Here is a 19,076-nt window from a genome sequence, read left to right on the forward strand (position 1 = left end):
ATATATATATATATATATATATAATATATATATATATATTATATATATATATATATATATACATATATATATATATATATATATATATATATATATATATATATATATCAATTGTTATTTCTCCTCTCCCTCTCTCTCATACGTACATATATACGTACATACATACATTCATACATACATACACACATACATACATATATAGATACATACATAAACATACAGATATACATGCACACTCTCTGTCTCTTCTCTCTCGCTCATTCACACATAACAACGCTACAGTGACGACTCTCTTATTCTACCGACAGAAAATTCGGAAAATACGTTTCCGCGCTATAAACTAACTTACAAAGAGAAACAATTCGACGGATCGAATCTGCATTATTCTCTACAGTAGCGTTTATTATCTATAACGGAATATAGAGCTGCCTCTCGGGTGAAGGAAATGATGGAGAGCGAAGGGAGGCTCGTTCAGACGGGGACGTGATGTACGGGCGAAAATGTATGTGTATGTGTATGTGTATGTGTGTATGTGTTGCTCATAACGTCACCGCCATCGCCGCCGCTGTTGCTGTCGTCGGCGTAGTCATTGTCATCACCGTCGTTCCAAGGATGCGTTAAACGAAACGTCAACATCGCGTGATATCACACGCGAATCACTGAGAAAGAAGTATCTGAAGCGCCTCGGAGGAGGAACCGATCGGATCTGGTTGCGATCAATAATGAAATAAAGGAAACTCGCGGGAAAACCGAGCGGGCACGAGTAAGAAAAATTGAGAGCGAGAAAACGAAAGAGATAGCGCCAAAAGAGCGACTGTTTTCACATCTCTCGTTGTCTTGATCGTAGGAATTACTTATGCTGATCGTGTGCGAGCATGATCCCTCACCTTCTGTCTGATCAGTCTGCGAAAGATATTTGTAGTAAATCATAGTATATACTTACGTTACTGGTGAAAATTTCTCGTAATGTGTCCTGTTAAGAATTCTTTCGAAACTCTTATATTAGCATCCTATTCAGATATTGCTCAATACTTTTGCACGTTTTCTATAAACTAAGTGAGCTAAGACTGCTGTCTGTATAAAGAACAGAAATATAGAAAAATAGCTTCGTTTACCAACGAAGGCAGTGATACGTATATACGGAGAAGTAAAGGGAGGTAGATAGATACTAGAATAGAAAAGGCGATATGCGTAGCCCGACCTTACAAGATGACAGTCAAAAAGACGACCTTAAAATACAAAACCTGACTAAGAGGGTCAAGAACGTGGGGAAAAAGGGGGAGAAAGCAAGGAAGAATTGACAACGGAGCAAGGTAGATACGAATGATTTCGTAACTTAGCTTGCCCGTGGAGCGGAGAACTGACGAAGCTAACTGCAGCCTAAAAACATCGTCGGGTCCATCGATCGATCACCGAACGGTCGAACGATGGTTGGCGAGTGATTGTCGCCGGGGAGAGGAAATCAACCGCGCCACGTTTCCTTCTTTTATTCACGTCGCTCGTAACCTGTGAGACAAAACGTGTCGAGCTTGCGTACTAACGTTGACGGATACCAGTTTCGTTGCAACTTATCGTACACGCGCCCAACCTTCACACGAAAAGACGTTTCGTCAACTTGGAAACCAGCGTGGGGACTATACGCACAACTCGACGACACTTGCGGCATCCTCGTTCCTTCGCCTCGATCGCGCCTCGTCTCACCCGTCAGTGCCTACTGCGTGTACCGTGCACGGCGGAATTCGCTCCGCCGTCACCTCTCGTCTCGCAATAGGCAGGCAGCAGAAAACGCGTAACGTCTACTCAACATTGACCCGATCGAAAAAGAGGGAGGGAGGGAGAGAGAGAGAGAGAGAGACAAGTGGCTACGCGCGACATTCCAAAATCGCCTTGCAAAGTTCCAACCTCAGATCGCGTCCGTCGCATTTCCTCGTTCACTGAGAGTCTCCCGCGAAAATTTGTTACACTTATACGGCAACGTTTCTTTCTTCAGGATCCTCGCGCCAATACGTCTACGTATTCTGCTCGCGAGTTTTGCGCCGCAAAGTCCTGCGGGATTGCCCGGTGTACAAAGGACGAACTCGAACCGACGATCATCGGTTAACTGGCTGGCGAACTGACGGGATACTTGGACGCACCATTAAGCTCGAGATTAACGAGTGAACGGCGCGAATGTCCGAGATTGTCGACGAAAGCGCGCGTCACGATGTTGTCTTGTTGCGTTCGAGCTCGTGCTTCGTACGGCTCCATCTTGAACGTCATCTGGTTTCAACGATAGTTGTCGTCGCTGTTGTTTTTTGACGTACGTTGCAAACAACATTTAAGCGTATGAGGGCGCCTGTGACAACGTCGTACGGCATATGAAGTAGTTCTGGATTCTCTTTCTTGTAATGTGAATGGTCGTAGATGCGCGTTGATACCGGTGACTTTTGTTCAACAGGGAGGAAACTGGGGGATGCAACTGTCCTGTACTGTGGCTGGTATTAGCGACGGTTTTGATAGCCAGGGTTGCTTGGGTTACCGGGCTGTCGCATACCACCGCCGCCCCTGCCACCGTCGCCTCCCCGCGAGAATCCTCCACGTCCGCCTCGAGCGCCGTGCTGTCCGCCTCTCATTACTCCTCCAGGTCCACCTGATATTGAACGAGTAACAAATTAGAGAAATTATAGAATGATACATTGGAAGTTGCGTCAACAAACTTGAGAAAGGTTAAATTGGTACATGTAGCAAATTAAATCAGGCAAATTAGTAAATAAGAACCGTCTATGAATTTGTTTATATATAAACTAAAAGAAATAAAAAAACTTTTCTTGAGTATCATCAATATTTAACGTAAAGGACAATAAGAGTTCAAGCACTGGTTGAATAGTGCTATTAAAACTATTAAAAAATAGTGACCCAATCTCACAATGAGAAGAAATTTATTAATCATCAAACGCGTTCGGTCTAATTTCGCAGATTTTAATCACTGAAGAGGGTCTGCAAAATTAGACCGAAACGCGTTTGATGATTAATAAATTTCTTCTCATTGTGAGATTGGGTCACTATTTTTTAATAGTTTTAATAGCACTATTCAACCTGTGCTTGAACTCTTATTGCCCTTTACGTTAAATATTGTTTATATATAGATAATTGTCTTATTTTACATAGACTGTATCTGCAACATTACCTGGGCCACGCTGCTGCTGCTGTTGTTGCTGTTGCTGTCCGCCCATGGAACGTATGCCACCATCTCCGGAATTCAATCTTCCACCACTACCGTCCAGAGACATTCTAGGCCTCACCTTTTTCTCTTCCACGTTCAATTTCTGTCCACTCTCGTCAGGATAGTAAATAGGCTAAAATGACAATCGTAATGAAAACAGGTAAAACGTCATCTTCATTCGAACGAATTCGTCATAGTTATTTCAGAGACATACGTACCAAAGAATTCAACACCTTGGTAACAACCTGCTGATCTTCGAATGTGATAAAACCGTAATTAGGCACTCGCGCAGTATTGTTTCCGCCTTGTGGACCCTTGCACCTGTCATTCGATTTACTGTGCACACGCAACTCCGCAACTCTTCCGTAACGCTCGAATACCTGACGTAAATCGCTTTCGGATGCATTGTGCGGTAGGTTGCCCAGGAAGAGTTGATGAGCATCGCTGTATTGTCTTGTACCACGCCTTTCTCCATCTAAGAAATCATTTTATTCGTTATTACGGTAAATGAAATAAAAACATTTATCGTTTATCATTCGTCACGATCATTATTATCATGAATTATTCAGCGTTATTACTCACGAGGCTATCGTGCATACGTTAGTATGCTAGTACGAGAAATAAGATGCAATATAATGGTCGAAGTAAATTTTCGATTCGCAAGAATACAAAGCTACTCGTTGATTTGATACAACTAAAAATTAAGTAATTCTAAAATTCATTAATTAAAATCAAAAAATATAGAAGTCAATGTAAAATAAGATACAAATGTCAATCTAATGAACATATATAAATTAGAAAAAATATATGCAGATAAAAGTTACAAGTCGAAAAGTTTTGATCATTATTGGTCATCTTTAGACGAATATGCAATATCGAAATCTTGGGTAACAGACAGCATTACCATCAAAGATTGATATCTGAGATTATACATATAAAAGGTCAAAATAGTGTTCTAAACGCACAAGACAGTGAAATGTTACATAATATTTACTTTTCGCTATTGGACTTTGTAGACATGTAAGAAATGTTTGTTTTCGTCTAGTATTCTTGTTCCTTTTCAAATTTTTTTCATGTATCATACTGCTAACTTGCTTTATATACCCTTGTTCGTTCCATCACTTGATATTAGATCTTTCTTCAAGTAACTAGTTTTAATTCAAATTATTTCTGGACATATAAAATATATCTATCTCGACTGTGAGTTTTTTAATATTATTTATTAAAAATTATTCATTGCTATGTATTGTATTGTTATTTACAATTTGTTAATTTGTATAATAAATTTTCACCATAGTCTGTGTATACGACATTGAATTAATATTAACAATCTAGTCTTCGAAATCCTGAAAGTCATCAGAAGAGAATCGTCTATCAAGGATTGTCGACATATTTTCATTTGTATAGTGGTCATATAACTTTCCAAACAATATGAAATTTTTCAAGTTTTCGCTTTCAAAAAAAAATTATATAATCATCCGCGCATTTAGTAACAATTGTTACCTTGAAATATGTTTCTTTCAGTTTTACATCGTATAGTTCTGTGACTCTAATTTATTATACCTACGACTATATTTTCTATAATTTTTTTTATAAAATTATTTAAAACTTTTATCCTGTGTAACTAACATATTTTTTTAATAATTTATTATTTTGTTAATTCGGTTAAAGATGACCACAATAATGGTCAAAAAGTTATGATTTGTAATATGTATATGTGTGTGTGACTTTTTAATATATATCCTCATTAAATCATCATTTAGCTTTTATCTATCATTTATCATTTGGCGTTTATATACTTTTTGATATATCTAATATTTCTGAATCCACATTCCCACGTCATCAAAGGAAAATTCACTTTCTTTATCAATTGATATTTAACTGCAATTATACTACGTTCACATATAATGAAACTTTTAAAATATAATAGATAACTACTAATGTCACACGCAATTAAGAGACCAAAATTTCAACTGATCAATTTCAATGATTCATCGACATTATTCTCTTGGCTTACAAATTATTATTGACTTATATATTCTATATAACTAATTATTAGCTTGAAAATTTCTTAATGATTAAAAATCTGAAAACGTCAATATTAAATCATTATTATGATATAGTATATCGTTCTCTTTACCTCTCTGTACCAGACCTCCTCTCGGAACTCGTTGCTGCTGCGGATGCTGCTGTTGTTGTGACGGTGGATTTCCAACCCGGTGCGTCTGCTGCTGAACTGCAGTCACGTTGCCGGCAACAGTCAGCGTCGATCCATTGTTCGCAGGATGCAACGGCGTTCTGTCGTCCAAGCGTAGATTCGTCATCGGCGGCTGTAAGAAGAGAGAAAAGGAAGGAGATTATTGCTGTCGTATAGAAAGCGCGTTTACGTCACATAACAGGAATAAAATTTACCGGAGAAGCAGGCAACTTGGGAGTTTGAGGACTCGTAGCGCCTGTGGTGCTTGGATAAGACTTCACTAGGTTCGCGTAAGTCTTAGGCCCATTGCTGTTAACGGCGACATTGGAAACTGGCCGTTCCGGTTCAACTTCTTTCGGAGAGGAAGTTTCCGCCTCAGGTTTCTCGGTCCTCTCCTCCGTCGGGGTCTGCTGCTCGTCCTCGCTCTGCTGTTTTTGCTGCTCGCCGTTCCCGTCGTGTTCTTTCTCCTTCACGAACTGGGACTGCGCGGTCGGCTCAGCTATGTACTGATGTTGCTGGGCCGGAGGAGGCGGCGGCGGCTGTTGCTGCTGTGGAGGCGGTTGTTGATTCATCAGCGACGCCTCCTCGTGCACTGATCCGTTCAAAACTTGTTGCATTACTTGCTGCACCTGATGAACCTGAATGGTCGTGGATACACACAACTATATTCAATGTTAAAATATATAAGTAGAACTAAGCAAAAAGCGTTGAATTATATATTTCCGATCAAAAGTTCTTCCGTGACATAATTTCGACAATTCTTTAGACAAAGTCTTTTGACATAATATTATAATGATCAAACATAATATTATAATTATCAATTTTAAGATTCTCGTCGATGAAAAGAAACAAAAAATAAATGTAAAGTCTATACAACAACAATGCTATACAACAATGAAAAATGCTTTCCACAGTGGTAAGCTAGAGCTTGATTCAGCAAAGAGCATATTAAAAGTCGTACAAATTCGACCGACACTCCCGTGGAAAAGGTGTCCACGACTATCTTCTTACTGTCTAACTTATATTTATTTATAGTTTAACAATAATAAATATATTTTGTATAGACTGTAGTTTCATATAATATCTAATATAATATCTAACCACATCGTAGTGATAATATATCATGTCTGCTATACTAACGTGTGGCGATGGAGTTGGCAGCCCACCATAATATATTGGCGGCTGCTGCTGAAGCGGCGGCTGCTGTGTCGGGATGAGCGGCGGCTGAGTTTGCTGCTCGGGAGCGGTTGCAGCTGGAGCTGCTGTCAACTGCTGAGCCTGAGTCGGATGTTCGTCTTCCTCAGGCTCGGATCGGCCGCTCTCCTCGACCTCTCTCTCGCCGCTCTCGCCACCTTCCACACCGCCTACGCCATCAGCTTCTTCCTCGTCAGGGAATATCAGGTCTTGATAGCGGAAGATGTCGTTATGGACGTAGTAGGTCTTCGGTGCTTGTATCGCCAACACAAAGGTTTGGGTGAAACGACGCATCGGTTGACCAGCGTTAGACAATTCACCCGAAACCTACGTAATAATCCAAAGTAAATACTTGAGAATACAGTAGTTGTTATAGAGAATACAGTAGTGCATTATAAGAAATATCTAAAAGGATACTTGGAAAATTATAATATAATTAGAAATTGTTAAATTAGGAGCAACAAATACATGATGTATAAATAATTTATAAAAGTATGAAAAGCGAATTAAAGTATAAACACATGATTATACTTTACTTTTAAAGTATAATCTAATAATATAGTAATAATAATAATAAAATTTTATATTCTACTTTTAGAATTGTAATAACTGAGTGAAACTGGTATAAATTTATATTAAATATTTATCGCTATGACTTATAATCTTATCTGAAAATAAACGAAATTCTAATGTTATAGAGATTACATAGACTATAGTGTTTTAAAAATGTACAACTATATTCTCTTAATTTATGATAAAGTGCAAACGCAATGGTTCCCTTTCAATTAAATTTATATAAAATTGACACCATTTACCTGCACAACGACACCATTTTCAAGAGTAAGCTGAGAATCGACTTGACTTATCTTCGCGTGGCAATCACGGAAGTTCAGCTGTTGAATCTTCTGATGGATCTGTTTTTGACCAATTGCTGGTGTAGATTCTCTATTGGAATCTAATCCTCCGTGTACAAAGGAAGAATGTTGATTGTAGAATCTAGTTACAAAAATAAATCGTAAGTTATCATCGTAAGTTATAGCGTTTCAGATATCTTCTGGATATGAAATTTAAACTTGTGCGTCATCCCGGCTGATAAGAAATCTGTCACATAGATTATACTTGGATGACACAGGATATGATCTGTTAGATGCTTCAAGGTATTCTATCTACATAATAAAATCACTAATTCTACGTAAAAAAAATACTTCGGAATCCGAATAAAACGTCGCGAACAGACCATATTCGTATAATGATCGAGTTATCGATTTTTCGAGAACAAATCCGTTTGGTAGACTGACAGATTCATATATAATATACACAGATATACACACACACATATACATCGATAACGGACAAATGATATTCAACAGTTATACAAGCGTCGAATAAAGTTTGATCGACATCATAAATTCAATTTACATGAAAATACGAGCAAGTACCTGTGAAGGTGGGCTGGAGCTTGATTCAGTAAAGTATAATATTGTCGGACAAACTCGCGACCGACACTCTGCGGAGAAGGGGTTGCCTCCATGACCATCTTCTTACTGTCTAACTTCTAAAATAATATCTTGCTTCCAACAGGAAATTAATCTTCGATGGGATAGTTCTAAAATTATTAAGGCAAATGTCTGAAACAAAGAAAATTTGATTCTATCATTAGAACATCGTCACGCAATTAATCGCCATAATATTGAGAATTAAAAATAAAAGATAAAGTAAAAGAAAATAACAACTAACATTAATAGGAGCCATGTATATACCTGCATATACTATCGTAACAGTCATCAGATCATTTAAGCCACTTCTAATAGTTCGATAAGAAAAGAATGGCTCTTAATAGAGAAGTTGAAATAAAAACCCTAATTTTATAACAAAATATTAAACATACTTTTACATTTTCCTATAGATACACATATTCTTTACTGAGTAAAGAGTAGGGGAAAAGTCCAAGTAAAGAAGCCAACTGTGATGCCAAATATAAATATATAAATATTTATTAAGTGATCTCCAAACATTGTGTTCAAATAATTTCGTACAATAATAACGTTATGTATCAGATATATATCTTATAAAAAAAATACATGTTTTTCCTTACATCATATGAAATGTAATTCATTAAAATTAAAAGTTAATGCTGTGGAAAATCGAGATAGTGATGTGATATTAAAAGTTGAAAATTCTACATATGAGACCACTGCAGATTCTTTGCTACCCAGAAAAGTAAATTCTGTTCAAGATATTTACAAGTAAATTTTGATTGATACATTCATGTAATTTCTTCTGAAATTTAAATCCATTTAATATAGATTAATCTTTCATTGTAACTTGGTTTATTTTGAAGCTCTCTATGTTATAACAAAAAATGATTCTATTTAAAGACAAGTTCAATATTTTATTAAAGAAGAGAACACTGAAATTACTGAAATCTATAACTTATTAAAGACTATTAATTCTTTGTTTGTTAAACTGCTTGCAATAGCTCAAAAATTGTAATGTCTGTTAAGATGAGCAGTCTACATGTAAAAAAATATTCCTTACACAATAATTAGTATTCAAATAAAATAATTCACAAGACAAATATTAATTAAATATTAATTAATTGCTAGTTATGTACACATAAAAGTAAAGTAATAATACATAAATAGAAATATTTTCCCCTATTACATCAGCTTTTTTACTTAGATAATTATCACAAAAATATCCTTTAATCATCATCTATAATACTCATAAATATTAAAAACAAAATGTTTATAACATAACCATCGAAAATATATATATATAAATAATTTCATAGTATAACTAAATATCACTTATATAAAAAGATAAAAAAAATAGTTCTAAATATTACAAGCTGAAAATATTTTGCGTATATATTAACCGCAAGTATTTCATTAATCCACACAACACATTCCCAGCCGAATTTTGAATCGTCAATGGCTATTTAAGCTTTATTTAAAGGAGCACGTTGCGAATGAAATTTCAGGATAAAGGATACTACAACGTGTGGTCGCTCGCTGTGTACATTTACCGTGGACAGAGGGCCAAGTGATGTTAATCGTTCAATTTTCACGTGCAGACGCTCGGTTAGGCTTTGTCTACGAGAATCCCCGCGGATATTCTCACGAGCTGCGAGTCACCGCTGAAAAATGTAGTAACCGATCCGAAACTCGAAAAATCGTCTTATTACTTAGCGCGCAAATAATCGGAGCGATACTGCGTGCGGCAAACACAAAGGAACTGGCGACGCGCGTAGCTCGGCGAAGCGCATGGCAAAATTTTCGCGATGCCATCTCTCTTTCTCTCTCTCTCTCCTCAGTCTTCCTCCACCACCCCCATATCCCCTCCCTCCCTTCGGTACTACACAATTCCTACCCTTTTTTTCTCGAACCTTCTTGGTTCGTCTTTCTCTAACAGAGAATGAACGAGAATTCGCATAGAATAGCATTAAACCTGTACTGCACACATCCTCGGTGTAGCACGTGTCTCTCTTTCTCGCTCTTTCTCTGTCCCTCCGTGCTGCCGAATCGTCTTCCCCCTCTTCCCTACCCGCCCCCGAAAGAATACGTTTCTAGATGTTTCCGTCCACGGGACGGCGCGAAACAAAACGAAAGCGAGGTGAACCGTAAAAGGAAGAAAAACGAGTGCGTGAGACGAGAAGAGTGTTCTGCTGGCGTTCTCGCTCTCTCGCACCTCGTGCAGGACGAAAGAGCGCGGTCGCGCCCGGTCGGTCGTTCTTCTCGCTCACGCAAGCATGGCGATATTTCCCGATAGCCCCGTGAGCGCACACCAACGCGCCGACGAGACGTGGACGGGGGCGAGTCGCGCAACGATGGTGAGATCGCTATCGAAGCACCTGCCGCGCGGCTGCCCGAAACATGACAAACGTGTCGCCACCGGGAAGCACCATCGCGGTCACGTCGGGATCGACGGTGCGGCGATAACAACGGAAGTGTGCTCTGGCGTACGTGCCTCACGCTTCCGAAGCCGATCCGAATGCCGCGCAAACGAGCGAGCAGACGATCGCATCTTCGACGAACGAACAGCGTCACGTGGCGAATACGGTGACTGTGTTCTGCGAGCAATGAGCGCATGCAACTCACCTGATACAACAACCGAGTACTCTCGCGCGCAGCACAGACGCACTCTTGCTGTCTCTCTCTTCTTTCTTTCTCTGGGGCAGCTACTCGACGCGACCGGCGGCGGCGGCGGCTGCTGTTGATGATAGAGCTGTTTGTTGTGCACGTTCAGCCGAGACCGAATGGTACGGGGGAAAAAGGTGGCTCGCGAGAAAACGCCGAGACACCGAGTCCCACAGTCGTGATATCAATTTATAAAAACAGTTTGCGACGTTATAGCTGTGTATTACTGTGAACGCGACCTGCCCACTCTTGTCTGTAGTAGCAGCAGCACCGTGGCGTCAGCACATGCAGCGCACAGCAGATCTACTAACCGTGAAGCCTCCAGAAAGATATAGACGACTGTGCCGCTGATGTCTCGCTCCCATCTAACCACCTCTGAATCTCACTGCTGAACGAGGAGGTTTGTGAGGGCGCTATTTTATTTATCGTGCAGCATACGTCGTCTGATTGGCTGACGGGACTGATTGGCTGACAAAGGATTTCTGAAATTTCTAATGTTTCCTCCAGGCATCGTACAAATTCTCTATGTGACAGCCAATCAATATATTATTTTTCCGTAAGAGCTAGAAGGTTATTACGGAAAACAGCATATTGATTGGCTGTCACGCGACTTCCGCCGCGTGGCATTACAGCGCTTGTGTGCAGGAGCCATAAGGCTGAGTTCACACTGAACGCGTCACGCGTCGCGTCGTCTGCCTGCGTCACGAATTAACCAATAATGGCCTGGTTTACATCGTGCACTTGATACGCGTACTAAATAGTAACTTTTTATTAGATAATCTTAACATCGACGATATATATAAACAACGGTATATTAAGCTAATATAATACTCATCAACAAAACGTATTGTATTGATTGAATGCGTCGCCGTTGATATGCATTGGCGATATTAAGATTATATAATAGAAAATTACTATTTAGGCTGCGTTCCGAAATTTACTGCCAGTACTGAAAATCTATAGTATATGTAACATAAACTATAGATTTTCAGTACTGGCAGTGAATTTCGGAACGCAGCTTTAGTATGCGTATCAAGTGCACAATGTAAACAGCACAAGCCTATGACTTGTTCGTCTTCAGAAATGCACCAATCAAAACAGAGTATTTCCATCCAGCAAGCAATCCAGCATGAAAATAAATATCGTGTGCCGCTGGCTTAACAAAGGGTGCTTTCCAATTGCAATATCCCTAGACACTTTCATGCACACGGCGACACAAGTTGCATTCCAATTGTCGTAATCGTCGACACAACACTACACATCCGTACTTAGCTCGAAGGCTACTAGTCGGCTGTGTAAACTAGTGTTTTCTAGTGAAAATTCAAGTTAATAAGCGTAACGGCTTGAAAAGAGACTGGCATTTGCGACGTGAAGTGGATAATATCTTTTTTATTATTTAGATTTTATTATTTATTATTAAAAAATATCAAAATATAAGCATAATTGAAAAATAATCCTAACCTTATCCGACATATATACACATTAGTATACATTTTGTTCCAATTGAATCGTGCACAACGTTACACTTTGTGCATTTCTGTGTACATATGTGTTAAGATGTGTTAAGCAATTGGAAAGCACCCAAAGATAGGATGATATTTGTGTCGACTTGTGCCTCTTGTTGGAAAGCAACCCAAATCATTCCATTGGAACAAGTGCGTCGCGTATCGCGTTATCCCAATTAGAGGATTTGATTGGTTAACTCGTGACGCAGCAGACGACGCGACGGGTGTATATCAGTTGGACACGGGGCAATTGGACACAGTCCAATCACAAGTCGCTGTTCCAAGGGACTCTACAAATGTCTCTAATCACACAGTGCTGTGATTGGCTGTGTCCAAATGCACCGTGTCCAAGTGCACCGCTCCCCGACGTGACGCGTGACGCACTCAATAGGAACGCACTCTAATGGCCCCTGCACACAGGACGTGGTAATGCTTGCCGCGCGGCGGAAGTTCGCGTGATAGCCAATCAATATGTTGTTTTTCCGTAAGAGCTAAAAGGTTATTACGGAAAGCAGCATATTGCCGCGCGGCAAGCATTACCGCGTCCTGTGTGCAGGAGCCATAAGGGCACAGAACGGAATAAAAACGAAATTATTCTGATTGGCTGACTCTCACCATATCTCTTTTCCGTAACTATTCCGTTCCGCTATTCTTTCTCCTCTGAACACATCCTCAAACTTCTCTCTGACATTAGCCATAAATTCCCGCCATTTCGTCATGTATGCGCAGGAAACTTATCAGTTGGCGGCCACTTTCAAAGTAACTATATTTCGACAACTTTACGTTTTGTTTGTCATGAAAAAAAGTTACCTACGCAAGGGTTTTGATAGATTCATTGCTCTGCATGAAACGATATGTTTATTGACAATTTTTTTTAAGTGAACCAAGTTCGTTAATATAAATTTGTGTTTACGTCAACGAAGATATGCGTATATCCAAAAGTAAATTCCAGTTTAATATAACGATATAACGATGAATAATATAACATTAGATAAAATTAAACATAGGTAATTATATATATAATTATATATCTGAATCTTTCATACTAACCGGCATAATAGCTTATCAGCTATTACGCCGATCTGTTTACGTATTACGTAACAGAATAAGCAAAGGTTAAGTGTACATATGTTATCTTTACAGGAAGTAACATCTCACGGACGTGATTCCTAAGAAGACACAACATGCCTGAGAATACAACTGGATTTGGACCTTTAATAGGTGCTATTGATGAAGGCACCAGTAGTGCTAGATTTTTGGTAAGATATTAATTATTACTTCAGTTCTTTGTAATAAAATAGTAAATTTTAGTATTGTATGACATTCTCTTTAATAGTACTTCCTTCTTACTAAGTTGTGAAAGAAAAGGTTTTTCTATTGCAAACAGGATAATCTATTTAAAATGTTATATGTTATTTACCTGAAAACTATTAAAAATAAAAACAATTCTTGATAAAATTCAAAATTTCATTTTGTAAACAGACTTGAAATACTTCATATATTTTGTATCAGAATATATTAAAACAAATGTACAATATTTTGAAAAATATCTACTTGTGATATAAAAAACAATTTATTAATCCACTTTATCATAAATCTTATTTATTTAGGTTTTTGATGTATTGCATAGAAAAGTAGTTGCCTCACATCAGATTGAAATCAAGCAAAAATATCCTCAAGAAGGATGGGTAGAGCAGGATCCAAACGAAATATTACAAGCTGTCATAGAATGTATAAAAGAAACTGTAAAGAAGATGAAAGATATGCGTTTATCAGTCTCTGATATCAAAGCTATAGGAATCACTAATCAGAGAGAAACAACTTTGGTATGGGACAAGGAGACTGGAGAACCTTTGCATAATGCAATTGGTATGTAATAGTTATATAAGACTTATTATAGTTATGTAACTTATTATAGTTATGTATTATGACTGTTTCCTGTTGTTGTATTGAACTTTAATGGTCTATCTGCACTTAGCTGATTTTTTAATTTGACAGCCAGTAATATCTAATCAAACACAATAATGTTATATGATATATTAATGTATGTATGTGTATAGTGTATGTGTGTGTGTATGTGTGTGTGTGTGTTATGTCTCTGACGTCACTAATATATATCATGTTTGGATAATTGTTGAATATTTCTTTGTGAAAATTTGATGAAGCTATTATTCTGCTACTTTAATCCTCAAAATTGTATATTGCCTTTGTATATACATATATATGTGTTGAGCACTAAGTTGAATAAGATAATTACATAAAATTTACTAACTTTCCAGTATGGCTTGATATGAGGACAACTACGACTCTAGATGATGTATTGGATAGTGTTCCTAATAAAACGCGAAATAAGAATTATTTAAAGCCTCTATGTGGCTTACCTATGTCTCCCTATTTTAGTGCTCTTAAGATACGCTGGTTGATAGATAATGTGCCACGTGTGAAGCAAGCAGTAGATGCAAACAAATGTGCTTTTGGAACAGTTGACACTTGGTTAATTTGGGTAAATAAGTACTTTCATTGAACTAATAGCTTGTACATAGTATTAGTAGCTTGTGGATGTCACATTTAGAATATACATATCAATCAAATTTCATTGAAGGAATATGTATAAGTATATTAGTTCAATTTATTTGACATTAAGTAGTATCAAACTCAGTTTAATTCATTTCTCCTTATTTGTGTGTGAATTATTATTTATATTATTAATTTATAATTAAAATATATTTTTAAAAAGGAATATATTAAAGTAGAATATATTTTAGAATCTCACAAAGGGCCAATTGCATATTACTGATGTATCGAATGCATCCCGTACGATGCTAATGAATATTGAAACATTAAAGTGGGATTCTTTGTTATGCCGTTTCTTTGGCATTCCACAACACATCCTTCCGGAAATACGATCTAGTGCGGAAATCTACGGTCATATTTCAAACCCTGAAGTTCTTGCCGGTATAGCTATAGCAGGTGTAAGTACACATAATATTAAATAACCTTTTGAAATCTAGTAAATTATATAGATGACTTTTTTGTGTAAGAAATAATTGCGTATATATATTTCAAGTAAATATACCGTACACTAATTACTTTTCTTTATGTTTTTTTGTCTCACAGTGTGTAGGTGATCAACAAGGAGCTCTTCTTGGTCAATTATGTTTGAAACCTGGCCAAGCGAAAGCCACATATGGCACGGGATGCTTTTTGCTTTACAATACAGGAAATGTAGTATGTATAACACAGAACGATCGGGTGATATAGAATGCATAGCAAACGCTTTTCCTTTGTGTATTGAAAGAGGCACTCGAATAATAACGAGAGATACGAAATATTGCTTTGCAGAAAGTCGATTCAACACAAGGTTTGTTAACCACCGTTGCTTACAAGATTGCACGATTACCGCCTGTTTACGCATTAGAAGGATCTGTCGCTGTTGCCGGTGCTGCTTTATCTTGGCTGCGAGATAATATACAAATTCTTACTAATATCACGCAGTCACAGGATATGGCAGAACGTGTGAGGTGTTCCGGCGATGTGTATTTCGTACCAGCTTTTTCAGGGCTGTACGCGCCTTATTGGCAACAAGATGCACGCGGGTATTGTTTCTGACTGAAAATTTTTTTATTCTTCTATTTTGTACTAGCATAAAATTAAAAAGTTCCTTTACAATTACATATATTAAATCAACAATATCTCAAGTTCACACACATTTCATATCTTTCAAAGTATAAATTCTTTGGTGCATAAAAATTTTTTTATATAATGAAAATTATTTTTACATAGTAAGAACAAAATTGAAAACTTTAAGGATGATTAAGAGTAAAGCTTTAGAAATATAAAAGGAAAGTTTCAGTAAGATAAGATAAAAAAATTATATATGATAAGTGACAAAAAGTTAGACGATAAGATATATTTAAAAATTAGTACTTTCAGAATATTTTTACGTTCTTTTTAAATGTAAATTAATAGTTAGATGTATATTACTCCATATAATATAAAATAATTTGTATTTGTTCAATAATATTTAGTCTAGTTAGAATTAGTTCAATAATATCAGCAGTTATATAGTTGATGAACACACGAGACGAATATGTTAGTAAATTAATATTTCTGCGATCTATACATTTGCAGTATACATAATTCTTTTAAGATCAATTTATTTATTTACAAATTAAGAGACGAAATATCTCTGAAGTTGCTAGTTTTTGGATTTATTAAATTTCTTAAAACTTTTTTGTTTCCCTTTCAGTAAGTTATATTATTCTTCTTATATTTTATTTTCACTCTATACAAAGAATGTATTCGAATGTTATGTTTAAATATTCTCTCTGTGCAAGTAGTGAATATACTAATATATATATTTGATTTTTTTATGTTATTTATGTAACTTATTTAAATCAGAGTAATTTGTGGGATTACCGAGGATACGCAGCAATATCATATTATACGAGCAGCGTTGGAAGCAGTTTGTTTTCAAACGAGAGATATATTGGAAGCAATGGTGAAAGATTCCGGAACAAAACTGACAACTCTGCAAGTTGATGGGGGTATGACAGTAAACAGTTTACTAATGCAGTTACAGGCTGACTTAACGGGAATAACAGTCGGTGAGTAAATTATACCAATATGGTTTCTTTATATGCATTATATATTCACCCTTATAATTTAACAGTGCAACGCAAAATATATTACAATTAAAGGATTAAACGTATCCAGAAAAACTTATATAGATTCATTATTAATTCATTATAACATAATTCATCAAACAAATAAAATTTTATTTTGAACAGTGAGACCAGACATGGTTGAAACAACGGCGTTAGGTGCTGCAATTTTGGCTGGTATTGGTGCAGGTTTAATTGACATAAATGAGGTGGATGGATCTCAAGTAACTAAGTTTTCACCTGTAATTAGTGAGGATGGTAAGCAACCGTATATTTCTTTATAACATGTCAGTGGTAATTTAAGTAGCTGTAGGAAAGAAAAATATATGATAATAATATACATAAATATATAAATACTGATATTATAAGTACTATTGCTAGTAACTATTAAGGAACTTATGCATTATTAAGTACTATAAGTACTATTAAAACTATTATTACGTCATACTAAAAGTAAATTAAATGCAGTTAAAAGCAGATGTATAACATATTGAATATGTAGGCCTATATTTATATTCCATGTGTTGTGATCTTACTTTATCTCCTTATTAAAGAAATGCAATAATAATGATATTTCTTTTAGACAAAACTTGAGTATTTCTTTTTAAAGACTGAGTCTGTTTGATTTGCACATATCTATTGATAATTTTATAATAAATTACTAGTCGAATTTATCATATTATATAAATATTATATAAATATTATATGAATATTATATGAATATTATATAAATATATACTATATGAATATTATATAAATATGGGACATAAATATTGGCTTATAAATAATATAAATAAAAATAATGAAGCATTATAATCATTTCGTTTTAGAGAGAGATCTCAGGTATTCTAAATGGAAAATGGCTGTTGAAAGATCTATGAAGTGGGATTGTTCAACGACTTTAATGAATAATTAAAGTTGTATGCACATGCCTATTTTTGTACCGGATAAAAAATAAATATTTGAACACATACATAAATTGTAATAAATTATTGTGTTGAAACATCCGTAATACAATAATTAACAATTCATTTCATCAAATATATCCCGATTTTCCACTTTTAGAGTCCATCTTAGAGTACGCAATAATTTTTCTCAAATAAATTTTCTGAAATAAATTATAAATCCTAATAATATCCAATCATTATCCAATCCTGTATGATTTATAATGTATCTATAACGATACAATATAATCTATAAATTATATAATTATATACATCTATATGTCTATATATCTATATAATTATATACATTATGTCTAAATTTTATATATATATATTATGTCTAAATTATATATACAGAGTGGACCATTTTAATCCATCCAGTCGAATATGTTGAAAACCAAGCACGGGAGAGAAAAATGTTTCAGACAAAAGTTGTAAGGCTTAAAAAAACGCATTCAACAATAGTAGTTATTTGACATAGGATGGCGTCGCCAAGGTCAGAACAAGGTCAACTTTGCTTTTTTAAATAGAAACACATATTTTTTATTACGGCATTTTATTCAACGTAAAAACGCAAATAACTTTTGCTTGAAAAAATTTTTTATACGACCTCTATTTTCTAAGATATTTACGTAAATATCTACAAGATTATTGGTTTCAATAATTTTTTACTTGAATTCTGTCAACTTTAGCGGAAAATATGAAGAGATAAAAATTGTATATTTTGTTCTCATAGAGCTCTGAGAATTTTTTCAGAATTTTATATTAACTTTTTAGTACTTCATTTTCTTACATTTTCTTGAAGTACTAAAAAGTTAACACAAAATTCTGAAAAAATTCTCAGAGCTCTATGAGAACAAAATATACAATTTTTATCTCTTCATATTTTCCGCTAAAGTTGACAGAATTCAAGTAAAAAATTATTGAAACCAATAATCTTGTAGATATTTACGTAAATATCTTAGAAAATAGAGGTCGTATAAAAAATTTTTTCAAGCAAAAGTTATTTGCGTTTTTATGTTGAATAAAATGCCGTAATAAAAAATATGTGTTTCTATTTAAAAAAGCAAAGTTGACCTTGTTCTGACCTTGGCGACGCCATCCTATGTCAAATAACTACTATTGTTGAATGCGCTTTTTTAAGCCTTACAACTTTTGTCTGAAACATTTTTCTCTCCCGTGCTTGGTTTTCGACATATTCGACTGGATGGATTAAAATGGTCCACCCTGT

The 19,076-nt window shown here is 35.9% G+C and overlaps 2 protein-coding genes and 1 long non-coding RNA gene across 7 annotated transcripts; 2 read left to right on the forward strand and 1 right to left on the reverse strand.

Moving 5' to 3' along the window:
• Positions 1-2,443: 2,443 nt before the first annotated feature.
• LOC116848588 (ras GTPase-activating protein-binding protein 2) lies at positions 2,444-11,120 on the reverse strand. Of its 4 annotated transcripts, none has more exons than XM_032824843.1 (9): positions 11,044-11,120; positions 8,033-8,221; positions 7,409-7,589; positions 6,540-6,920; positions 5,615-6,061; positions 5,343-5,532; positions 3,421-3,677; positions 3,167-3,335; positions 2,444-2,629 (listed from the first exon to the last, which is right to left on the reverse strand). In XM_032824843.1, exons 2-9 carry the CDS (start codon positions 8,128-8,130, stop codon positions 2,481-2,483), a joined length of 1,872 nt encoding a protein of 623 aa, XP_032680734.1. In that variant the 5' UTR covers positions 8,131-8,221; positions 11,044-11,120; the 3' UTR covers positions 2,444-2,480. The 4 variants fall into 4 exon arrangements, with proteins under 4 accessions (XP_032680734.1, XP_032680735.1, XP_032680732.1 ...); XM_032824844.1 differs by having other exon boundaries at positions 5,615-6,037; positions 10,694-11,115; XM_032824841.1 differs by having other exon boundaries at positions 10,694-11,115.
• Positions 2,572-6,462, forward strand: LOC116848593. Its single transcript, XR_004378985.1, has 3 exons — positions 2,572-2,714; positions 3,148-4,402; positions 5,356-6,462. It is a non-coding gene; the product is annotated as an uncharacterized LOC116848593 (long non-coding RNA).
• Positions 11,121-12,851: 1,731 nt separating the features above from the next.
• Positions 12,852-17,874, forward strand: LOC116848615 (glycerol kinase-like). 2 transcript variants are annotated; one of them, XM_032824913.1, is made up of 10 exons: positions 12,852-12,996; positions 13,381-13,496; positions 13,848-14,106; positions 14,517-14,740; positions 15,003-15,209; positions 15,355-15,465; positions 15,580-15,833; positions 16,639-16,844; positions 17,028-17,159; positions 17,732-17,874. In XM_032824913.1, exons 2-10 carry the CDS (start codon positions 13,422-13,424, stop codon positions 17,815-17,817), a joined length of 1,554 nt encoding a protein of 517 aa, XP_032680804.1. In that variant the 5' UTR covers positions 12,852-12,996; positions 13,381-13,421; the 3' UTR covers positions 17,818-17,874. The 2 variants fall into 2 exon arrangements, with proteins under 2 accessions (XP_032680804.1, XP_032680803.1); XM_032824912.1 differs by lacking the exon at positions 12,852-12,996 and adding an exon at positions 13,042-13,244.
• Positions 17,875-19,076: the final 1,202 nt, after the last annotated feature.

The sequence above is a fragment of the Odontomachus brunneus genome, unplaced genomic scaffold (assembly GCF_010583005.1).
Source record: "Odontomachus brunneus isolate Ranch 3 - 2012 unplaced genomic scaffold, Obru_v1 Obru_scaffold_097, whole genome shotgun sequence".
NCBI lineage: Eukaryota > Metazoa > Arthropoda > Insecta > Hymenoptera > Formicidae > Odontomachus > Odontomachus brunneus.

Coding starts and splice junctions, on each gene's coding strand:
- LOC116848588 (XM_032824843.1), bottom strand. CDS start 8,130: ATGGTCATGGAGGCAACCCCTTCTCCGCAGAGTGTCGGTCGCGAGTTT. Junction 6,921..7,408: donor AAAATGGTGTCGTTGTGCAG/GTAAATGGTGTC, acceptor ATTATTACGTAG/GTTTCGGGTGAATTGTCTAA. Junction 6,062..6,539: donor TGCCAACTCCATCGCCACAC/GTTAGTATAGCA, acceptor CATTGAATATAG/TTGTGTGTATCCACGACCAT.
- LOC116848615 (XM_032824913.1), top strand. CDS start 13,422: ATGCCTGAGAATACAACTGGATTTGGACCTTTAATAGGTGCTATTGAT. Junction 14,741..15,002: donor TTGACACTTGGTTAATTTGG/GTAAATAAGTAC, acceptor AATATATTTTAG/AATCTCACAAAGGGCCAATT. Junction 15,466..15,579: donor TTTACAATACAGGAAATGTA/GTATGTATAACA, acceptor ATTGCTTTGCAG/AAAGTCGATTCAACACAAGG.